At 41.6% G+C, this 24,179-nt stretch overlaps 1 protein-coding gene across 2 annotated transcripts in view; it reads left to right on the top strand.

The window, feature by feature from the left end:
* The window catches only part of DPF3 (double PHD fingers 3), a 170,299-nt gene that overhangs the window by 70,603 nt on the left and 75,517 nt on the right, over positions 1-24,179 (top strand). For both annotated transcript variants that reach the window (XM_017809995.1, XM_017810005.1), the window contains one exon: positions 4,178-4,285. In XM_017809995.1, the coding sequence (XP_017665484.1) occupies positions 4,178-4,285 (108 nt within the window). The remainder of the gene's footprint in view (positions 1-4,177; positions 4,286-24,179) is intronic.

Raw genomic sequence — 24,179 nt, 5'->3', positions numbered from 1 at the left:
GGTACATGGTCACTGGAAGCATGACATGTACATGTGCATAAATACCTGCCAGTTCCTGTAAACCATACTCAACTCCCCCTCCTCCCCTCAAATTCTAGATCTGAAATTATGGGAAGGTGCAGCCTGCTCCAGCCTCTTCCACTGGCCTGTTTACAGGAGATGAAGTGCAAGGAATGCACAGGATGTTTCCCCCACTCTCCTGTAGCTAAGAAAGCAATTGCTGCTTCTGAAGAGTGCTTAGCTGAGACTTAGCTGAAACTTCCCTTCTCCCTTTCCTATGATATACTGAGGGAAGGATCCTTGCGTTCCTCGTATGCCTAAAATATCCAAAGTAGATTTATTGTTATCTTGCACTACTATCAGAAAACTCTTTCTATAGTAAAATGCAGAAGACACAGGTGTTTTACAGCATTAAAAATACCCTAAGAATATTTCAGCTACCAAAACTGCTGGGGTAATCTGGAACCACTGAATGTGGTTTACAAGCTGGGAGTTGTCTGACCTTCTGGACTCACCCTTCTTTTGTGGGGTTGCTTCATAACCATAGTTGAGTTTTTGCTTCAGCTGAAAATTCCCCATTCCTAAGAGATTATGCTTTGGCAAAAGTAGCTTTTTTTTTTTTTTTTTTTTTTCACTAATCCATTTACCCAAGGAATTTCTGTTCTTGTAGCATCTTGTTATGAGTAAGGTGCTGCTAGTTTTATTCTTCTGAACACAGTCAGGAGGTATATATAAAAACAGGTATACATCTGCTACATTCACAAGTAATGTTTTGTCAACAGCAACTTCTACAAAGATAGTTGGAAAGTCTTGTGTGTGTCTCATGGATGTCTGTGCACTTGCAGAAGAAACCATTATAAAAGTGTTACAGCATCACACCAGGAACCAAGAAGTCTTAATGCTTTGCCTATCTCAGACACAAGCTCTGTGGACTACCTTGAGCAAATTCGCTCTGCAAGTCTTTCTTTCCTCACTTCTGATAGTGAACTGTTTGGCAGCTTGCCCTGCAAAAAAGGACCAGTGACATTTCTCCTGCAGGTCTGCAGTGGAGACTAATGGTGGAACATTCTTCACAGAGAGTATCAAGTGAAAGAAGCCTCCTGTGTCTGGATTGGTCACCAAACCTTATGCTTTTGTTATTTTGAATTAGAATAATCAGTGTGAAATGAAGCAGCCCTCCTTCCCCATATTTGCTTTCCTCTTTCTTGATTTTTATTGGCCCATTTAGTGCTCCCTTGGGTATCTTTGCATAATCTATTTCTTGTAATATTATGGTGAGTCAAAGCATCCCTCTACAGTTTTAGCATGCCTGTTTTTTTGGCTCTGCCAGCCATCCTGGTATCTGTCTTGTGTGCTGTGCTCACTACCATTTACTACCCCTAACCTGAAAAACTGTGTAAAGACAAATGGCAAAGCTCCAGGTTCTCTTTTCACTTATACAGGCTTGAAAAACAGAGGACAGTCAGGACCTCAGCATATTAACCTGGATTCTTGCTGTCCTCTTTGTTAAAGGAGTCAGAAAACTCATCTCATGAAAAACAGTTCAGGGTTAATTTCACACAATATCGCACATAACTCCCTCCTTTTCCCCTCCTCGCCTGGCCTTTCACACAAACTTTGAGTTATGACTCTCCTACACTAATAAGATAAACAACATAACTCACTGCAGGTTCTGCTATTTCCTCTATAAGCAAATGGTTGGAACCTTCTCTGGTTGCCCTATAAGGTACCAGAGGGAGAGACAACCCACCGAGGACTAAAGACAGTAAGACCTGTATATGCATTATTTCCATATCCACTGTAAGATCGACTGTGAAGGGGCTAGATTCAAAGTATTCAGGACTGACCCTTTCCTTGTTGCCTCTCCTTTGTGTAAGATCTACACTTTATGTGAGGCAACACAGTGACAGAGGGGGAACAGGGTATAGAAGTGAAGGTAGCATTGATGGGTTTGGATCAAGGTAAGGTCTGGTACATGTATTAAGTTAATTGGATGGCAGTGTATTAATGAACAGGGGTATTGTGAGTAGAACAGAGAGCTTACCTCAAGGGATGCAGAGGTGGTTGTTGGACCATCCATCTCTTATTGATCTACCTGCCACCTGGAGGTCCTCTAGGAAAGAGGCTTTCTGACCTCTCTCCTTTCAAGGATACCTGCTTTATTTCTAGTCAGACTTTCAGCATGTGCAGTTGGCTTTCACTGTCCTGGCTCAGTCCAGAACTGCTCTTTCACATAAGAGTGCTCAACAGTTGAACCTACATTAACAGATACTCCCCCAAAACTTCAGTACATCTTTGCTCCTTTCTTTCTGGGACATAAGCTGTGGTGCTTATTTCTTTCAAATGACTCCTCTGTGGCAACTCATGCAATGGAGGGCTGATTCTCTGTCCTATTGCTTTGGTCTAACAACCACCATTTCAATGTTGTGTGCAAGTTCTTAAACAGGATCTGCTATGAAAGGGTGAAGCTTCTTGCCTCCACCTCTTTAATTACTCAATCAGAGCCAGGCACAATCCACCTCATCATTAAGGCAATTGTTTGCAGTGGTTAATGTTTGCGAAGTGTTATGAAGAGGAGTGTCCAAACACTATAGAAGTGCTAGTTATTCACATTTTTATTCCCACCAGTCCTAAGCAACCTGTTCTGAAATGTGTCCTTGGAGTAGGCATAATGCCCAGCTTGATGAGCATCAGTGAAAGAAGGGCATGAAAAGCCCAAGTCCAGTAGCATTCTGTGCCCTGAAACAGCCAGGATCTCTGCAAATACTCCATCACTTGGCCACAACCAGGAATTATGCTGTAGATGCTATGTTTATGCACCAAGGCCTTGGAAGTTGGTGGAAAGTGCTGGGATCTGAACTGGCATTCCCAACAGCTGAAATATTTAAAACCAGGAGCTTAGGTTTCACTTGCAGAATTTGATTAGCACGTTCCCTTGAGGTGAATTATTTTATTTTGTCTTCCTCCCCACCTCCAAGTAACAGGATATTGGTTGTTTTCAATATTCGCATTTGGCTTGGTGAGTCATTTTTGTTCCCAAGATGATATACTCTCCTGGCTGCTTCAGAAGGGATGAGAGAACTCTTGGGCCATCCTAATGCCCTTGAGCTGTTCTGCTTTACTGGCATCCCCTAGATGCTGTCCGGCTGTTCATTGTTGGTACATTTTCAGATATGGTAACATCACTCCTGTCCTCTCTTTATGTAGTCTTATTTGTTTTCTGAGGACAATGAGTCTGGAATTGCAGTCACACTGTAGCTCCTTCAAGACAATGACAGGACAGAGGAGCCAAAGCAGAACTGGTGGACAGAGAGGGCAAGGGAAGCAGAGCAAAGAATTTAATTCTTATAACTTTTCTGTGTCTTTCTGGTCATTTCTGTATGTTGTGAGTATCTGGGGCAGTTGAGGACACTTTGGAGCACTTGTCAGTGTGCTTCTGTGCCCCTAGTAGTGATGCATTCATGAAGCCCTGCTGTGTTCTGAATACAAAAGAGCAAAGTATAGCTCAAACATTGGCTAAAGGGTAGCTGTCAGGATAGCCAGGGCAGCTCAGAGGCCAGCAATGCCAAATGTGATTTAAGGGAGCATGCAATAATGTAAACATTGCTGCTGTATCTCCTCGCTCAATCAGGATATTGGCATGAGGAGCTAATAGTCAGGATGAAGAACTGGTATTCAAACAAATATCCAGAATTTAAGCAAAAATACAGAGTCCATGTAGTCAGACCTCTTGGATCTTGTTTTGCTCCCATTTGGAAGACACAAATTTCCTGAGTTGCTCTGTACATCAGGGCCTCAAGATTTGCATGTCAGAACTTTATCTTTTCTCTCCCAAGGGGCCTTCTCTGCCCGTGGAGGAGGCATCGCCCTTGTGACCCAAGAGAGTCTGAAATTCTATTTACCCTGAAGAAATAACAAATTATTTATGTGCAGCTTTGGTTTCAGTGAGCTGAGTGAAATGTCTAAGTGAAACTTAGATTCTCTGTAGGCCTGATCCCAAGAGGTGCTGAGGAGCCTCAGGAGCACTGGATGCCTTGAGTGTGTAGTTCCGCCTCATGATTTGCAGGATTGAACCCTCCAACAAGGAGATGCTGGAAGGGCAAGAACAAAGATGCTAGAGACAGTGCTTGTGGTTTACAAACTGAAATGTGATTAATTTTTTGCCTTTAATCTTCAGGCCTGGCCCCAGGTCAGCTGTACACATACCCAGCACGTTGCTGGCGCAAAAAGAGGCGTTTGCATCCCCCTGAGGATTCAAGGCTGAAGCTGCTGGAAATTAAACCTGGTAAGTATTTGTTTGCCTTTCTCTCCTGCACTGCAGAGCAGTTGGCATACATGCAAACCTGGCATTTAGACCTTGGACTTTATCTTTGCACCTCTCCAACCATTTCTCATTGCATCTGTTGAGTCTTTCTTGATTTGCTGTCACAATAACAACGAAACCTTCTGCATGCAACTCATCTCTTACAGAAATGTGTACAGCTTGTATTGAATGCAATGGGAGCTGAATTTACCTTCTGTAGGGGTGAATCCTGGCTTCTATTAGCAATTCATAAGGATGTAAAGGATCAATGTATTACTAATTATTTCCTCTGCACATTATTAATACAAAGTCTCACTCTGGCATCTGCTGCCTAATCTTTGTGAAAAAGACCACTGTGTGTGTGTAAGAGTACATTGATAAGATTTTTCTTAATGGGGCTGGGGAGAAGGGATGTGGCCAGATTATAAAAAGCAAATAATAGAAACTAGTGAACGTACGCCACATTTGTGTATTTGTGTAGGTCTGTATGTGTACCTTTGTCCATTATTCTTTCATTCTTCTTGTCCTTGGTATTCTTCTCCCACAATTAAACTATGGGAAGTGATGAGTCTGGATGCTGAATGATTGACTGTAAAGCAGATGTTGAGAAGCTACAGCTGTGTCAGGTAGAGTGTAGTGTTGTGCATTCTTCCCTGCAGTTAGTAATAAAGGCTTGCTGTCTCTGGGGTCAGCCATTATGAGAAAGAGGGAACACGTACTCAGAGCTGTATGTGGTTTTTAAGAGGTGACACACTGCCAGTATAAAAAGTACAGGAGAAAACCCCCAAATGTATATTAAGAATATTAAAAAAACCTGTTTGACAAAAGAAGGTGCCTGGGAACTGAGCTATGCTCAGCAATACTGATGACTTTACTTCTACACAGTAGTTGGTGAAGGAACAGGAAGGGGCAGCAGAGACAAATTATAAATCCATTAAAATCAGAGACAAAATTCCTGTTGATTCTGGTAGAAATAGTTTTTGAAGACTCCCTACCTTCAATATAAGAGACATCAGTGGACAGTTGGACAAGTGGAAGAAATCCCTATAACCACTCAGCTGGGGTTCAAACCAAGGGCAAAATCTTGGTCAGCAAACAGAACTAGACCTCACAGCAGAGCTGCTTGGAAAGAACTGATGAAATCAGTCATGTACATTGATGAAAATGAGACTGCACTCTCGGAAAAGGATGATGTTGGCTCATAGAAGTGCCTACCTCAGACTTTGTGATGATGCCAGCACTGCTGCAGCTTGATAATTTTATAAGGTAAAGCAGTAGGGCAGAGTTTCACTCTTTTTTGTTTGCATTACATTTCTTTGCTGTATTCACTGAATGCCAAATTAGTGCATCCTACATGCCACAGGGCATGAAAGGCAATTACCACAAAGTTATCAGATAAAGAGACCTCAGCATGTCTGTCTCTGTGTTGTTTTCCCTGCTATAAACATCTCCTCTGCATCTCAGGAGTGCTACTTTTGTTGCTTTGCCCGTGGCAACCAAATAAGGCGAGTTATATTGCTCTGCCATTTAAATCTATTTTCCAACCAATTTCTATCTAGTGAATAACTTTCCTTATCAGTTACACCACAAAATAATTTCACTCCATCTGTGCATATCCAGAATAGACTCACTAGCCAAAAGTGGGATTTTCCCCTTCTCCGATTTGAAAGTATAAAACCTGTGGAAAACATTTGATCTCCATTTAAGGGTAGCTTTTGAAAATTTGGGAGAAAGATAGTGTAATTTATTTCCAACATGGACAGCAGAAATACTGTACATTTTGGAGGGGAACACTGTGGTAAAACCTAATGCTGAACCTAGGAAGCTATCTAATGTTGACCTCTTTAGTCCTTGGTTAAATATCAGATGACTGTGTGGGGCAAAGATGTGGAAATCTAAGATCCCTTAAAATGCACAGAGAAGACAACTGTAGGACATGTAAAATACATTTGAAAGAAATCTAATCTAAATGTTGCATAGTTTCACTCCCCTAGGGCTTGGGCATCCTAATCGTGAGTTAGAGCTGTTCTCAGTAGCTAGAGAGTGCTTGTGCTCATTTAATATGCAAATAGTTGATTTTTATATAGGAGGCTGTGAAATTGTTTACGTATTTTATATATATTTATAATTGTTATATAACATGTGCAGGCAGTGCAATTCTACAATGTCAAATTTGGGCTAAACCTTAGTCGTATTGTGTGTTACATTTGTTGGCTGTGTAGAAATGCTTCTCTTAAGACAGCCACTGTAACAAGCATAGAAAGGGATCTTAACTCCAAAAGTTGCCAATACAGCAGTCAATGGGGTTGGCAGCAGGGGTGTGAATACTTGCTTGGACTGCATCTGAGCTTTTGGAGTGGCTTATTATAGCAATAAGTTGTGTCCAAAAGTTCAAGACACCTACATAATTCAGGAAATACACAGGATTTTTGTTTTGGTAAGTCATAGCTAGTCATGAGCTGATCAGTAAGTAGAATCAAACTATTGTCTTGGTAGCAGTTTAAGGGTACAATAAATCATTTAGTAATGCTATAGCATTTATAGTTATAACCTACTTTTGCAGGTTTAGGTAGTGCAGGACAACAGTCAGTGAGTGAGAGTTTCACATTTGGTAATACCAAAACCTAATGAAGAAAATAATTATGCTCCAACAGCCTGCTGTTTTTTAGTAAAATGCAAGGTTCACCATAATGTTTTTCCTGGGATCAGTTGATGCCTGCTTCTTAATAGAACGTGGTGCTTTTGTTGTCCTTATCTGTTGCTTATATTTGGTTTCAAATGGAAGTGTTTGGTTTTAAGACTAGTTACAGCCAAATTTGTAAAGATGTGAACACTGGAATAGATGTTGCTGATGCAGCCTTTAGATGTCTATTTTTATCTGCCACTCTACTCAGAGTTACGTCCAAGGATTGCCCTAGTAAAGTGGTTTGATCAAGAGTGTAGCAATGTTTACGTTAGTGCTATATCTAAGCACCCTCCGTCCCATCCAGCGGCATATGCAACAGATATGTGGGAGAAATAAAGTATTGCCAAAACTTACTTATGATAATAACTTCAGTGACAATACAGTTAAAATTACAACCAGATCTTCATGAATTTCACTAAGTATGCCTGACACTTACTTTCACATGGCCTGGTCTTCATCTTTCAGTGTTATATTCATATCCTCAGAACCAAGCATTATGGCTTAAGTGTAGCCAAGGGCTCATCGTTGTAATGGATAGGAGCTGTTACATGAGCCATTATAGCATACCAGTCAATACTCCTATGAATACTGGTACAGATTTGAAACATATTCCAGGTCATGGGCAATATATTGACATGTTGCTAATACTGTGATTCCCTAGGTACAGAGTTCTAAAGTCATTAGGTGTTGATACTCTCATAATATTCATGCAAACAGACTTCTGTTCAACCGAGTATGGGCAAACCTGATTCTCTGCAGAACTGAGCAGTGATATTTGCACAGCACTTCAGCACAGAGCAGTGGGAAGGCCGTAAGCAGCTCATGCCTCCACATTCACTCAGTTGGCTGTTCCCCTGCCCAGTAAAAGAGCAAGAGCAGAGCTGGGCTCTTGCGCGTGGGAAGTCTGTGAGTCTGGGAATGGGGGAGAGAGAGGGTTGGGCTGGATAGCCTGTTCTTCCAGTGGAATGGAAGAAGGAGGAGAATTTTTAACTCTACCACCACTGTGAACTGCAGGTACTGCAAAGGCAAGCAGTAGGGTTCTGGCCCTCAGTAATATCTCAGCAGTTGGAAAGAGGAGGGTTAGAAATGGAAGACTGATCTCTGATTAGACCCAAGGCCCCTTGAAATCTTAATTGATCCTTGTCCTATATACTTAGTGGTTTTTTGGTGCTGGGTCAGCTATCAAAATTGTGGAAGTGGTATTACCTACAGTAAGCCCTGCTGACAGTCAGGTATTACCCAAGCTTTGCAGCTATGCAGATGAGAATAGATAGGATGAGTATGCCCAAAAACTCTGGTGGAATTTAAATTGGTAGTGTCCTACTTCAGTTTTACAAGGTGGCTAAATATAGGTACGTACATACGTGCACACAGGGCTTTTATTTCACATGCTCTGTGAGTGTAAGGAATATGACTGGAAAGCTCTTGTCTCAGTTTACTGCTGTCCTTTGGTTTTGGGCTGAGAGCCAACAGTGAGGTTTCATAGCGGGCAGCCTTCCCACCCACTTGAAGGGTGTTGAGTAGAGTTTGTGTGTGCTACTGCTGTGCTGAGAATGAGCTGGTGTCCTGCACTAGTGTCTATCTTGTTACTTGTGTCTGGGCAGTCTAGTGGTCAGCTGAGCTACTGAAATGTATTTTTTTATTGGCTGTTGAAGGGTAAAAGTAAACAAAAGTATTTTTCATTTGCTATTATGAACCATGGTAGAATTGTTTGAGGCAAGTACTGATAAAAGATTTTTAGATCCAGTTGAACAATGCCTGATCTGTTTTTAATCTGGCATATGGGGTGTACCTAGGTGAGTGTGCTTGTGGATGAATGAACAGAATCCTTACAGATAAGCTATTATCTCTTTAAACCATCTCAATTTACCTTGTAGAGACTGTGACTGATTGTACAAGGTACTCTGTGTCTCCTGGGAAGTGAAGAGTGCCCCCAACTCTTGTAGAAGATGCTTAGCATGTCTGTGGAGATCTGTGCTCTTTAAGATGGGGCACTTCACCAAGAGAAAGTTAAGATAACATTAAAAAGCAAAGAACAGAATTTGCAGTAGTATCACTTATATGATAGCATCTAGAGACTCAAGCAGCATGTTAGATCATCATCCCAAGGATTGTTGTGAAGTTTTCTTATGCTCTCTGCTATAGTCATAAACTATAGCAGATCTTACCATCCAGATATACAAAATATAGTGAAGGAAGTACTTTGATTCCGAAATGGAGAAATGAGCAACAAAGATAATAAACAGTTATACTGTTTATTATGTATATCTATGACAGTTATACTGGAGGTTTGTGGTACAGCTGGAAATTGAACTCAAGAACATAGAAAGACCTCAGTTCTCCCGTGTCTCATATTATTTTTCTTTCCCATGTTGCTCAGTGTCATTCAAAGATATTAGAGCCTAAAACTAATTCAAAACACTTAATTTCATGAGAATTTACTTTTATAATTTTTTCTCAGGCCAATTAATATTGAGTAGTTTCACTTTCAATTTCAGCACTTTCTACACAATCACACGTTAGTTCTTGTACTGTACTACAAGACAGCAGTGTTGTTTTGCTATGAACACTGTAAGGAGAGGCACATCTTTTCTTAACAAAAAGTTTTCCTGATCTTTGATATATATTGAAACTTCTTTGTAATTAAAGGTTGCAGTCATGGTATATTACCAAACCTGCCTGTGGCTCCTCTTTGAGGTCCACTAAGACCATCTTAGGATCATAACTGGTAGAACAGTTCTGGTGCCAAATAAGCGTATGTCTGTAACATACAGATGAATGGGACACAATATTGCTGAAGGAGGCTATATGAATCTATCAGTTGTTCAGACTTCTGACAGATTTCTGCAGATGTGAATTTACCAAAGATCCTTTTTGTGTAGAGCTTATTGTATTTTTTTTTAATTGTTCATGGCTTTTATTAACATTTGCAATCATGAACCCTGTGTTTGGGGCGGAGCTGACCTAACAGGAACAGGATTCTTTCTCTGATGACTTGGTCTGGATTCCTGACGTAAGATGGAATTTAACAGCCTGTTTGCAACTTCTAGGAGTTTTGCTCCCAGCCCTCCAAAACCTTGAAATTAAAATGTCGTTTAAAATCTGCCTTTTATTCAAGTAGTTTACATTCTGGAGTACTTTGTGTTAAAAAAACCCCAAACCCTCCCTCGTCTATTTATAATACGTTCTTCGGTACTTTAAAATATCACTGATCTTATGACACACCCCCCCCCCCTCCACCGCGCTTATCACGGCCCCGGTGGGACGTGCCCGGTGTGTGACCGTGGCTGGGGCTGGAAGCGGCTCTGCCGGAGCCGCGGCTCCCGCTCGGCTGCAGTGGCGCGGCGGGGCCGGCAGAGGGCGCGGCGGGCAGGGGAGCCCCGGCGCGGGAGGGCGCGGGGCTGCGGGGGCGGGCGGCCGAGGTGCTCCAGGGGGCGGCTTCCCAGATCTTCTTCCGCGGCAGGAGCGGTCCGTTCTTGAATTATTGTTTGTTAGGAACAGGATTTGGTTTGGGTGGGTGCTGCCAAAGCGCCAGCCCAGCTGTGTGTTTGGGTCAAGCGTCAGGCAAACATTGGGTCAAAGGTCAAGTAACTCGGCATTGCAGAGTGCAGCTGATGACAACCTCCCCACCTGAAGAAGCTGCCTTATCTGTGTCAAAGAATTCTACTGAGTGTTTCTACATGGATCCTATCGTTTCTGGTTGAGCATAGAGTAGATCTCATTCTCACCCATCCTCATCCATCTTTATATTTGCCACCTCATGCAGAACAAAACAAAAAAACCTTTAACTTTTTGTGACAGGGAAAGTGAATGGTTTTCAGTTCCCCTTCAATGTGTTACTGAGCACATCTGCACGCTGGCCATGCAGAGTCCTGAGACTGGTCTATCATGTAGCTAGGTATGTCACATTTCCATAGCACTTGGAAATAAAATTAAGCTTTACAGTGTGAATCCAAATCAGGGAGCAGGGATGCCAGAAGGTGTTGGGTTTTTTTCTTTGCTGTTTTCTTATACTAAAATAAATACTAATTTCTGCTGGGCCTTTTCTTTTGCGCTTTCAGCCTAAATTTAAGTAGGTGTTTATTCATCAGCTAAGCCTGCAGCTTACAGATGAATCCATCAGTGCTACTGAATCGAAACAGTAGGCTGCAATTCTCCCCTAATCTTGTCTTCACAGCAGGCCATGGCACCACAGGCAAGAGCTGCTGCTCTACGGCACTTATACATCCAACTATGGCTTGGGTTAGAAAAAGTGACTTTCTGTCACCAAGAGAAAATGCATCAGTGTGGGACCTCCTTGTGAATTAGCTTCTTTCTATTACACATACATTTAACGAAAATCTGTTCCATCTCGTCCACCACCTTAAATTCTTCCTACAATAGGGTCCTTTGCTGGTCCAAATCTCTGGCCAGGTAAGGTTTGCTTTTCTTTTCTTACATGGCACTAAAAATACCAGAGAACCTGTTCCTTTCTGCATGTATTCACTGACACAGAATCATGACGAAGTCCTGCAGTGAAATATCTTTGTCCTGTTGCCAGTCTGTGGTAGAGGTGCCCATGTCTACATTTCAAGTTGTACCACACTATCACATACTTGCATCACCTGTGCCCCACACAGGACCATGCAGTACCTGGAATGTCTTTTTCTCTCAGTTTCTCAGCATCTAAAATGGAGGTGCTAAAGCATTGATCTTATTTGTCTATCTCAGAGAGGTGCCTAACAGATATTTAATAAATACTTTCAGAGAGTTTGGGAAGGGTATGTGAGACCTTTAAAATAAAATAAAAAGGAGTGAATGAATAAATCATGTCATTTGCCAAGCCTTTTAAGTGCCAGCATTAAAAGTTTTGGCCATCAACATGAAGCCTTGCAAAACTGGTATGAAAGTGTGCCAACTCTGCTGCACAACCTGGGCTTATATGTACTGAGATGGTGATGAAAAACAAGTAATTTGTTACACACTCATATATACAAATAAAGAGACACCAGAGGTGAATTGTTGAGCCAGCTTTTGCAATGCTGGCTGTGCTATGTAATTGCTAGAAAGATATCTCAAGTTTTGCACAGTGTAACTCTTCTTGCTTTGTTTTGGCCACTGGTGAGCTGGACTTCCATATGTCTTGGCTGCTGGTGCTGTGTAACTTCTCCTTCGAATCATATACCAGTATTGCTGGGTGTTGTTACACATGAAAAGCTGCAAATTCTTAGACTAATTCAGCTCAGTGACTGTGAGTAAATGTGTATTTTCCCCCCAATGGAATTTCATGATTTTGCAGTTATGGAAATAAAAGATTTCTGGAAAAGCAAATAATATTCTATAAATAGTCCAGTCAAGAAAACAAAAAAATTATTTCTGCTGCTTAACTCTACAGTCATGTTGGTGGAATTTACAGGATTAACTTTGTGTAAATAGTTTCTCTTTTATTTGTGGCATCTGGAACAGGCCACTACATGTATTTTATATTCACAGTTTTACCAGGAGAACTGTGTTGTTTAGCTAAAATGGCTTGTATGAATCACCTGGGATTACTCCTGGTTCTTGTGTGGCTGAGCCAGTTTGCATAATTAGGAGAGAGATGCATGGAGAAGCTACTGGGCTTTGGAACCTCTCTGGGTTTTGATCAAAAGCCCACTGAAGCCAAACCCCTCTGGCTCTAATCATCAGGCTAAGGCAGCAGTAGCAACTGAACAAGATAAGGCAATTTTGGAAACAATTAAATCTATCTTTCTGAGTTTTCTGGGTCTCATCACTGAGAATAGCAACGTAGGCTGCATGTGCAGTGTCCCACAGACACAAGGCTGTTGTGATTTCGGAAACAATGCAGCCACTTAGAGGTAATTTTTCTACTGGTGTGTCATCTCAGCTCTATTTAGTAAATTTGTGAAAATAGAGTTATGATGACTTTGGAGCCAGGCTGTTCTGAAAAATGTTTCGGTCACTACAGTAGGCCATTAAATGGAAGGAATGCTGTTGATCTCCTCGGGGCCTCTACAGTGTGACTGCAGGTCATCTCCTGGGGCTCGATCTGCAAGACGTGAGGAAAGCTCAGAGGGCTCAGGCAGCTGAGATGGCATTGGCTTGAAATACCTGGGCTGCTTGAGAGAGAGCTTACTTGTGGTGCCACCACCCTTTCTGTGTGATCCAGCCCATTGTTTTGCTCTTTTGCTTTTCTTGGCTACTGTGTGTTTGACCTACATCTGGCTGATAGGATGAATCTTTGGGAAGAGGTCTTTAAGCATGTGCCTCTTAAGATGCCAAGGCCTGACTATGAATGCTGTGTCTCTAGGAGACACGTTATTCTACTGGAGAGGTAAAATGCTGTGGGATTTATCCCCTTACTATGAAGTTAACATTGATGTTTGTGAGTAACCATCAGGATTACTTATTTATGAAATAAACATTTAACCGAAAATGAAGGGAGTACAGGTAAGCTCAGGACTTATCAGGAGAAAGGGCTATGAGAACAGCTGGGAAAGCACCAGGGGATGGTGCCTGGGGAAATGCTGGAACCCAGCGGATCTGTTTCCCCCAAGGCACAACTTGTCAGCTCCCCAGCACAGGGGAGGAGCGGACAGGAGGCCATGTGCCCTGTAGGAGTCTTGCAGCTAAAACTGAACCTGAACAGCTTTGCTGGCAAACCTACTGCCACTTTTTTAGGTATAGCCAGTAACAGTGCCTGAAAAAGGATAACCTGCATCGTCAAAAGGGTTTTTGTGAGGCGCAAGTGCAGTTTACATGGAAGTACTGGACACAAAATTCTAGGAAATGGGTATTTTTAATCTAATTCACTGCATCTATTTTCTGTGTTCATGTGAGTAATTCTGGGAGTTCCCTGGTAATCACATGAAAAAGGGTTTATAGGATCAAGTCCCCAGGGCTTAGTCTCGTAAGATGCCAAGCTGTCTAACCCCAGCAAAGGAAGGCACCTGCACTTGGGCTTTAAGAACATGAGTGATCATTTAGTAATTAATGTGACTTGTCACATGCTTAAAATTAAATCCACATGTAAAGTACCGGGCTGGACCAGACTTTCAGGTTTGGTACTCAGCATCCTGTAAAATAGAGCCCATTACAGTCACTGGTCTACTAGGTCAATGGTATAGTAGAATCTAAGCACTGCTTTATAAAAGAAAGTATTAAAAAAATAAGCAAAGAAATATAATTACATTAAAATATTATTTTAAAAAACATTTACTATATTTTATTTTTCTCCTGGCACATAGCTAATTAAATCGTTTTGCAGTATGAAATATTATAATATTTATAGGAGTTATTTTTCTGGTGTATAATATAACAGAATGAGCAATAAATGGCAATATAACATTCAGTTTGAAATCCTACATGCCAAGCTTTATAGAATTGCTGAAAGTAGAATGGGGACTATGATGGCTTCCCCTCCCACATCCCTGTACCTCCCACCACCTTCCCTGGTAGAAGTCTTCAGTATGTCATTCCCATTCTTTGGAGTAAACATTTTACAGCCTCATAATCATCTTGTACCTGAGAGACATTAACTGTGTTTTTGCTAGATTATGATTCATTTCAATATTCCCTGCATTTTGCATTTGATTGACTAATAGTTTATTACAGGTAGTTTATGCTTCAGGATTATGACACCATTAATGTTTGCCATGGCATCCATTCCTAATAATGAACTCTTTGGGGGAAGGAGAGTTAATGCAATGTATATTGGAATAGAAATTGCTTTTCTGTGCAATGTCTTCTAGACCAGAGGTCTCACTTAGGGTGCACTTGGAGCATGGTTCCCCTTAAACAAGCCAGGTAATTTAGTGGTAGGACCTTAACTGTTGTAGATAGGCAGTCCTATTAAAGACTACAGCGAGCAGCAATTTCCACCAGCTAAAGCTATGGTCCTTGATGTAGGAGAAAGGATGAAAACTTTACTCCTCTTGATGGAAATTATGCCCTTCTGAATGCATGTGATTACCCTCAGCAAGTATGGGGTTGATGTATCAGGAAAACATATGGTCATGATTTATATCCTGTGCATGTCCTACAGATCCATAGTGAAAATGCTTTTTTTTGCTGGACTAAAATAAAGAGCATTGCATGATGGGAATTTTCAAAGCTGGCTCAGATAGAGTGCTAAAACTACATTTAAACACTTGAAGCAATTAATTTCTTTGTGTTTTTGAGGGATGGTGAATGCTTTTATCTTCTCATGATTTCTGGGTGCAATGTCTGTGAATGACACAGTTACAGATACGTGCTACTCTGACAAAGTGAGGTTCATGGTTACAGGAATTTCTGGAGTGATGCTAATTTGTAAGTGATGCTATGGATACATCTGCCATGTAATGCTTATTGCTTAAGTGAGGTAGCAGCGCAGCAGGAGAACTGGTAACACAGAGGCTGTATCTGTGAGCCCTGCTGTAGACCAGGACAGTATCAGCAACAAAGACACTATTAACTAAATAGAAAGGACTCAGGATTAAGTGCTTTGTGCCTCTGAAGCTGCTATACCAGGGCTGGCATTATAAATATACTTACAGTATATTCTTCCAGGGAGCTTTCTGTTAATATCTGAGTGGGCAAAATAAAAAAAACAACAAACCTCTCTCTCCTAAAGAGGATGCCCCAAGTATATCTGAACTCTCAGCAAGTGCTACAGATGGAACAAGAGTGCATCCAACTTTTTTGTTTTGCCTTTCAATCCTGAATCTTAATTAGTTCCCTACTGCTTTAGTACATGCACAACATTTTAATAGTCATAAGGACTCACTCCAATCCATATTGCCATTTCCACAATTCCCTCCTTCATACCAGTAGCAATTCTCTTTCCCCCGTCGCCTCTCACATTTAGGAATAGTGTAAAGAAAACTAAATAGCCAAGCGTGTAGCGGTAGATTGATGAGGTTGTCACACCATTCTCTTCACCGTTTTCTTCCAACCTGCACTGTGCTCTAATAGATGGATGATTGCTGGGGGAGAGAGAGAGTTAGCAAATCCCACAGCCAGATGTTCAGGGATGGACAGAGCGACCTTCTCAAGGAACCCAGAGGACTGTAGCTGTGTCCTTCTGAGGGAGAAGGACAGTCAGGTGCCTCTGGCTGCCTGTGTTTATCTCTCTTTTCAAAAGGAGCACAAATGGGCTCAGCATGGCTGCAAGGATGGATGTTTTTCAGTGCATCGCGGGAAATGACCAGTCATCCGTCTCTTCACTGTGTAGTCTGCCTGCAGCCATCAATCTTGTAGCCCAGCATGGCAGCTCCTTTTGGCTCAGTTTGGCTCAATGTTAGATGAACAAAGGGAAAAGAAAGCTGAGGAGGAGGAAAGGAGAGAAGAGCAACTATTCTCTATTTCACTTTGTTTTCCCCTTGCATTGCTCTCTCTTCCTCTTCCCCATTATCATCTATTGTCACTGTGTTTTGTAAGGTGTGAAAATGTATATTATCAGGACCTAGGAGTATACAATGTTCCTCTGTTAGCAGAGAGGAGAAAGGAGAGAGATTGAAAAGACATAATTCAAGGCCCAGAGCTTCCATTTTTCAGACTTTTCTGTGGCAGTTTTCACAAGAAGCATGCCCTAGTTTGCTGCAGCAGATGAGAAGGAATATAGTAGTGTTCCTCCATCTTGCTGTTTTTCTCCCTTGTTCTTCCTGATTTCTTCCTCACTGTCACATTAGCGTTTTCAGCTGTGTACTTCATCTCTCCATTCCTATTCTAATCAAAACACAATCAGCAGAGCCATATGATGGGACTTCCTGGATAAAGGTATGTACTGATGCCCAGAGCCATGATGGCAGCTGCTGTCAGCAATTGCAAGCTTGCTTAAGTCAAGTCTGCTTGATGCAACAGCGCTGAGCTGTGCAGGCTTTGCACAGGCTACCTGACCTCATCCAGCACCTATGGTTCCTACTGTGAAACCAGAGGTCATGACAATATCTTCATTGGTATGCAGCCCATCAGAATAAAACACATTCAGATATGTCTGCTTGTACACTTAGTACTGAATTAGCCAGTTTCAGCACTGAACTCATATGGGACAGTTTTTGCCTGAAATACTCAGATTTTACGTACTTTGAGTGAGGCTGAAAGGAAAAGAAGTGTGTGAATACACTGCCCGCTGGACTCCTGTAGCTAGGGTCAGCTTTTTTTCTACAGTGAGCTGTACAGTTCTTGCTTATTCTGTTTTCCCCTAGAATTCTTGCCTCTGGATATCATAGCAGATCATGTTTGGCTTAATTTGTAGAAGGCTTATTGAGGATAGCATCGTTCCCCATAGCACTGTGTTGTTTGATTGATGTATTTTAAAAAAATGAGTGATTGCATTTACTTTTTAATTTTTCTGGTTGATCACAATGATCTAAGCATCAGGCGTGAAAGAGCCAGGCTCCCCTGCAGAACAGTGGTAGGAGGTTTCTGTCTCCCACTTTTTACTGTAGGCAAAGAACTGAGATTTCCCAGCCACACAGGGACCAACTAAGCTCTGAGACAGAGAAAGGGAGCTCTGTAAAAGCAAATACTGGACATAGAGAGCTCCCTGAGAAATCTTTACCTGCTTTCAACCCAAATGTGCCATCTGGAGTGAACAGACTTATGCCAAGATGGGGGAGATTTATACCGTCATGGGTTTAAAGAGCTGCTTTGCAGTAGCTGCTGAGGTGTTGTTTTGTGTTTTGGTTTTTTTTTCCTTTTTGCCATAAACCTAAAGAATAAACCCTCAAGGAAAACATTTGTTTGGTGAAAACCAGTTTATCCTCCCCCTCATCTTACATGAGCAGGCTTTACAAGTGGGCACAAGATCTTTCTGAGTGGGGATATTCAGGGAATTCTTTTGTATTTTCTTTACAAAATGGATAGCATTCTTTTATAACCTGTGCATTTAATTGTGCTTCTTTTGAATGAATGGTAATATTTTCTGCCACTACACATTTTGCCTCCCTGCAAAATCTGAAAAAGACAAATCTTGTTCAGGTTGTCATGAGACAGCCTACCCCAGATGGCACATCTGTGTCTTGGGATGCCCTCTGGCTGGCCTGTTGGCAGGCATTCCTGTGGCTTTGAAGGTCACCTTGTTTACACCTTGCCTTTTCCCCCCTCCCTATTCAGAGTCTTGCTGAGCCTGCAGGCTCGGCTTCACCATCTGCATTTTCTCTGGTGCCATTAATCTTCCTGTTTACCATTCTGTTATTAATTCTAGAGTTCACCTTTTTGTCTAAACCCTTTATAGGCCTCTTGGAATTGCTTGCCTTTTTGTGGCAAGAGATCTGAGCATCTCAGAGATAATTTGCTTTGTTCTTTCCCATTTCTGAAAGGATACCTACTGGCATCTCATGCCATTTTTCTATTACAAGCCTTTCTTCTTATAATAACATTTTTCACTTCTATAGCTTCATCAGTCAGATGCATCTTAACATATGAGTAAATATTATCTTCATTTTTTGGAATTTGTGAATTGACCACTCAAATCTGGTATCTCTGGAAACAGTCTTACTTTTTCGGTGTTTTTCTTGTCTGGAAAGAAAATTTGTTTAAATATGTCTTTGTGAGACCCTGTAGGAGCACCTTGCATTTTTGGTGCACTTTATTTGAATGCCTGAATGATTATGAATATTAAACAAGCTTTACCAAACCCCAGAGGATAGGTGAAGACTATCTCCATTTGACAGATTATGGAAAAGCAAGGGTATCTCTGTTAGAATTTGGCCCAGGATCACTTGGTGGGACAGCATGACGCCAAGGGCAGCATCTGGGGTGGTTGCTCCCTATCCTAAAAACATTGCTACTTTACTGTGGCCTTTCTGTTCTTCATTGGTTTATGCGGGTTCAGTATTCACCGAGCCAGGGATGCTGAAATAGCTCTGCTTGGCGTGGCTGACCCTCAGACACCGCGCTGTGTGAGTGTGGCTGTCCTGCTTCCCAGGCCTGCCTGGCATACGGAGCACTGACTTCCCACATGCAGGATCAGGACCAGGACACCTGTAATCTGGCTGAGCGGTGCTAAGAAGCCCTGCTACACCTTTGCTTGTGCCTTCAGAGGTGACTGGGTGTCTCTGCCTGCTCCCCAGGACTTTCAGTGTTAGAAAGGCCTTGTTAATGGGCTGCCACACCATATGGAGCCAGCCAGACCTGAGCACATAAACCCCCTCAGAGCACCAGAAAGCACAGAGCAGGTTCCCAAGAATCACTGCAGGACTCAGATTGGCTTTGGCAGGTTTATCAGCTCTGGCTTAGTGCCGGCTCTGCTAGGCCTGGACTGAATTAATTGGGATGCTTGTGCACTGCAGCTGAGAGATAACTGCATTACAGAGATTTATCTGTTACTAGAGGTATCCCCTCCACTGTCCTCGATAAGGAAGAGAAGCTATGCAGAATCTCACAGAATTTGCAGCAAAGTTGGCATGGCCGGCTTTACACATGATTTATGTATGAGTTTGCATTTGGTACAAGTGTTTTTATTCAGTTCTGTCACATATAGTACAGTTGTTTTCAGTGGTGGTCTACTCCTGTTACCCTTTGCAGAATGTGCAGTGTGGGGTGACTGTCCCAGCTGTGTGGTGTGGGGGAACTGGTGTTTGCTGATAGCTGTCTGGTAATAATCAGATTCTGGTTCTTTGGACGGATCAAAAAGCCCATCATCTATCCGTGTGAATTATTCTATATGACCACTTGCAGATAGGTAGCCCAAGTTATTATCTTATTCCAAACAGACCAGAAGCCCTGTTAGGGTGATGCAAAGCCCAAAGGAATAGGCTTTTTACTTAGGAATTTTCTACAAATTGTATCAGTTACCCTGCTTCTGTCCCTCAGTGTTGCCTACAGTGTCGCCTGATGCTGCAGAAGTCCTGGTGCATTGTAAGCCCATCTAGAACACACATGCAAGAGTGACCAGAACACAAACGAGTGCTATAAAAATGCTATTGAGTGGAGATGTTCCTGAATGGAGATGATTTGAGCCCTGAGGGTAGTTACTTGATCCAGCATTTAGTCTGATATTGTAATTTGGCAGTCTTTGAGAAGCAAGTACAGCGTATTATATGTGACAATGATTTATATCTGTGCTGAGAAATAAATCTGTAGAGAACTTCCAAGAGACAACTGACAGGAGGGCGTTTTTTTGTATGTTTGGTTGTTTTTTATTGAGAGATTTTATAGAGGCATTCTAGTCTGTCAAAGAGGTGCAGTTGCTTGTAAAGTCTACATTTGATAGTGGGTTAAACTAAACAATGCTTAACCTTATGTTCTCTGCAGTTTTCTGCAGCCTTATTTCTAACTCCTGTTGTCTTGTAACCTCCTGGGAAATTTTTTAACTAGGGGCTGATAGAAGCTTTCCCTTGGATCCCTGTGTTAAAGTTGTCCTCTGATTTTTCTGCAGTTATGCCCAGGCTAAAGAGTGAAAGTGTACAATCCCATCCATATCACAGCTTCCTCTGTCTTCACTTTCTCCCCTTGCCCTCTGCTCTCCTCCAACCTCATCATGAGACTAGTGGCTTTGTAGGAGGAGGTGCTAGGGAGATATTGGGGTTTTCCAATCTCCTAATGCTCCCTAGAGCAAACCTCAGTAGTGCTCAAAATTTGCAACAACTTTTTACTAAGATTAATTTCAGAGCTTTACAGGAACCCATGGTTCCAGCCTGAGGAGGACTTCTTGCTTAATAGCAGAGTCCTCCAAACTATTCTTTCCACACAAAATGGTTTGTTTTTGAGGAAACAAATACTCTTATTTTTTTCAAGTAGTCTTCCTTCTATAATGTCTTTGTACTCACTATGGCCCAGTTTACCTTGAAAGAGCAATAATATACATGAGGTTTAGAGTGGGATTGGTGGGAGAGACAAAGAATTACTGGAGTAGCCTTACAACCTCCAGTATAGCCATGGCTATATTGCAACTTGGATTAAAAATACAGTGAATTTATGTTTACTACTCGCTAGGGACATTTGTTTGGCTTTTATGGACTCATTGTGAGAGTCTGTGTTATCAGTAATCTGTCTCAGGGGAGGCCTAGGGCTGGGCTAACAGGAGGTTCTGTATTGGTAGAACTGGCAGTGACAAGTTTGCTACAGATGAGTGCTGACTTGCAGTAGTGTTGGGAGAAAAGGGTGGGATAGCAGGGACCGTGGAAGGTCAGGATTAAAGCATAACATAAAGCCCCTGGGACAGCAGGATATAGTGCAGTGAAAGAAGGGTTTTGAAGATCCAGATCTGCAGAAGGAGTGAAGGTCCCTCCTGTGCTGTGCTGGCAGAGGCATGCTTACAAAACGAAGCTTGCAGAGCCCTGCCTTTAGTATACCTGGTTCTGGTCACTGCTGCGAATGTATCAATTCTAAGGATGCTAACAAGTCACTGTACTGGCCACGAACACAACAAGCAAGAGAGCAAACAAGTTAAGGAGAGTGTGGTCGTGCATACGCAGAAAAGCTACAAAATCCAGCTATTTCATGTATGGCATTGTCTCCCCATTCTTTCTTAAGGGATTCCATCCCCCATGCCCCCACCCTTTGCACTCTAACGCTATATTTGTGCCTTGGAGATGTGGAGATGAGCGTATGATGGATGGATGGATGCTGCTTGTCTGGGTTTTTCACCACCATTTCCCCTGGGGCACTCTGTCTGCTGGCAGAGAGCACCATCCCAAAAGATGGTATCTTTTGCAAACTCGACAGCTAACAGACAGCTTCTCTCTCTGCACATTTCCCCAAAGAAGAGCAGGCTTAATCTGGTTTTTATATGGCATACTTCATTATAATCTTTTTGACTTCCTATGTTCCCAATACGCCATAATAAATAAAACGCTGGGGGTGGGAACAGCAGAGATGCTGAGGCTTCACACTCTTGTGACACTGATAGATTCTCATTTTAAACTGTCATGGGATTTAATTGCTTGCTGAGCCACTGCACTGCACTTTCAGACACATCCTGCCACATCCTCTTAATGAGCTTAGTGGCTGCATTCACTCAGCAGTAGTTCTGCTTGCTGTGAATTAGGTGGCTTTTTTAGACCACCTATGTCATTTTAAAGAGATAGTGGTTATTAAGGTAATATCCTTGGATTTATCCATTTTAAACATCATTTCATGAACTCTTAATATATAGTTTCCTCTGGCACTTTTTGTGTTCCAAAAAAATGGCACCAAGAAACAAAAATGCAAGAATCTATGTGCAAAGTCAGTGTTTGTCTAAGAGGGGTTTTGGAAGCCGGATTGCTTTGGTTTGCATAGTAGCTGTCTCTGGCGTGATAGATCACGCTGGAACTCACCCAATAAGTATCTCTGTTCCCAATTAGAACTGGAAGTGGAGCTGCTTACGAGTGCACAGAGATGATGGTTTGGGTGGCAGCTGCTACTGTGGAGATGGAAATGATCCATTATAAAACAAATACATTGCACTGTATAGAAAAAGGGATTATTGTTTTTAATTTATGTTTCAAAGAGACACTGAAAAGTTGCTTAGCTCCCAATGCATTGTAAACCAAATGTAGCTTATTTAAGGACAAGAATTTGCAGCTATTTTGCTATTTTGGTGAATCAAAACTTGAAAAAGCCCACCATTTTGTAGGATTTGTGAAAATGTGCTTCTTTTGGAGGCAGCAGTTCAATAGCAAGCAGATACAGGAATGACGCTGGCATGGGTGCTCGTTCAGATTCTACCACCACAATCTAAGGACCTTGATAAATAGAGAGGTTGCTGCACTGAGCTGGTAAGCAGAAATAACCATGTTAATTTAATCACTATGAAAGGGACTCTGCCAAGTTAAAACCCATAAATTTTAATTATATGCACACACACATATTTGAATTATAATGTATGCACAATATTTAACTGTGACACTAGTAATACCATGGTTTACTAAAATGGGAAGGATTCTTAAATAACATATTATTTTTTCGTTGGTGATTTTTGTTGATTTGACACTTCTATTTTGGATAGTTCTCACTAGTTCCTGCATCTCCTACATTAACCATGTGCTACTGCATTTGCAATACTAATCAAAAGGAAATTTATCTACCAGCCTTCTTAAAAATTTTATATAAAAGAGTAAGCTTTTAATTATAGTGCCTTTACTAGTAGTTATTACTTGTAATAAAGATTATGTTCTCTGATATTGCAACGTTTGAAGAAGAGCTTGTGATACAAACTAGAAGTTACAATAGAAAGAATTTAGGACAATTAGTGGGTAGCAAATGTTATTACCTATATTTTAAAAGGATTTGGATGTGATTCAAAGACCCATAAATTCTACATGACCATCTGAGAAATTGATTGAAACAATAATTGGGTATAATCAGGAAAGCACCTGGGAAATGATGATATAGGAGGTTCTAACCAACGACTTTTTTTTCCTACCAAGGAAAAGCATGTCTCACTACTTTCTTAAAATTCTATATATGATAATGAAATAACTAATAGGTAGGGGGGGTTGATGATTTTCTTAGACTTTCTGAAGACCTTTGGCATGTAATAGGCCTACAAAGAGAAACAAAGCACTATCTTGGGTCAAAACTTTCAGAATAAAAGATAACGAAAGAAAGAAATTTCATTATAGATAAAGGCTAACATCTGATGCATTGACATTTAGTGCTTGCTCCAGTGTTGTGTAATGTATTAATGAACAAGCTGGAGAGTTGCAATACCTTGTAAACTACAAAGATTTGCTCACACTACAAAGTTATTTAGAGTGATTGTGGCTGGGGAGGTCTGTACTGGCCTCCTTGGGGAGATGTGAATGTGCTTGGTGAGTGGGCAGAGGGATGGGCATTTTAATACAATACCTGTGTGTTTGAATGTATTCTTTATGGGAGTTCTTGTTTCCATTACAAGGTTCCTAATTCTTCTGCTTAGTATGCAGCTTGGACATTGAAAGACACAGCCTGAGGAGTAATCTAAAGAATATTATAATTCATTTGTTTAAATGGGATATGTGGTTTCTTCTGAAAATGTTGGGTGCAGTCTTGGTCTGTCTTGGGAAGACTAGTGTGTAATAAGAGGAAGTTCAGAGAGGTTTGTCAGGACCATATGGAAAGCTTCTCACAGCAGAGTCATAGAAAAATTGTGACTGTTTATCCTCAAAAGGAGAGGAATAAAAAGAAATTACAAAAAGCCTAGAAGAGTATCCCTCTGGCCTTGTTTGAAGCTTCTGGCACTGGCTGTTACTTTCATAATCAGGACAGTGAGTGGAACAGACCCCACCTTACTTCCAAACAGCAGTTCTCATGATCTGGGGG

The sequence above is a fragment of the Lepidothrix coronata genome, unplaced genomic scaffold, assembly GCF_001604755.1.
Source record: "Lepidothrix coronata isolate B3197 unplaced genomic scaffold, Lepidothrix_coronata-1.0 Scaffold1, whole genome shotgun sequence".
In the NCBI taxonomy this organism is placed as follows: domain Eukaryota; kingdom Metazoa; phylum Chordata; class Aves; order Passeriformes; family Pipridae; genus Lepidothrix; species Lepidothrix coronata.
The sequence above is the reverse complement of the archived record's forward strand: the minus strand, read 5'-3'. Positions and strand labels throughout refer to the sequence as shown.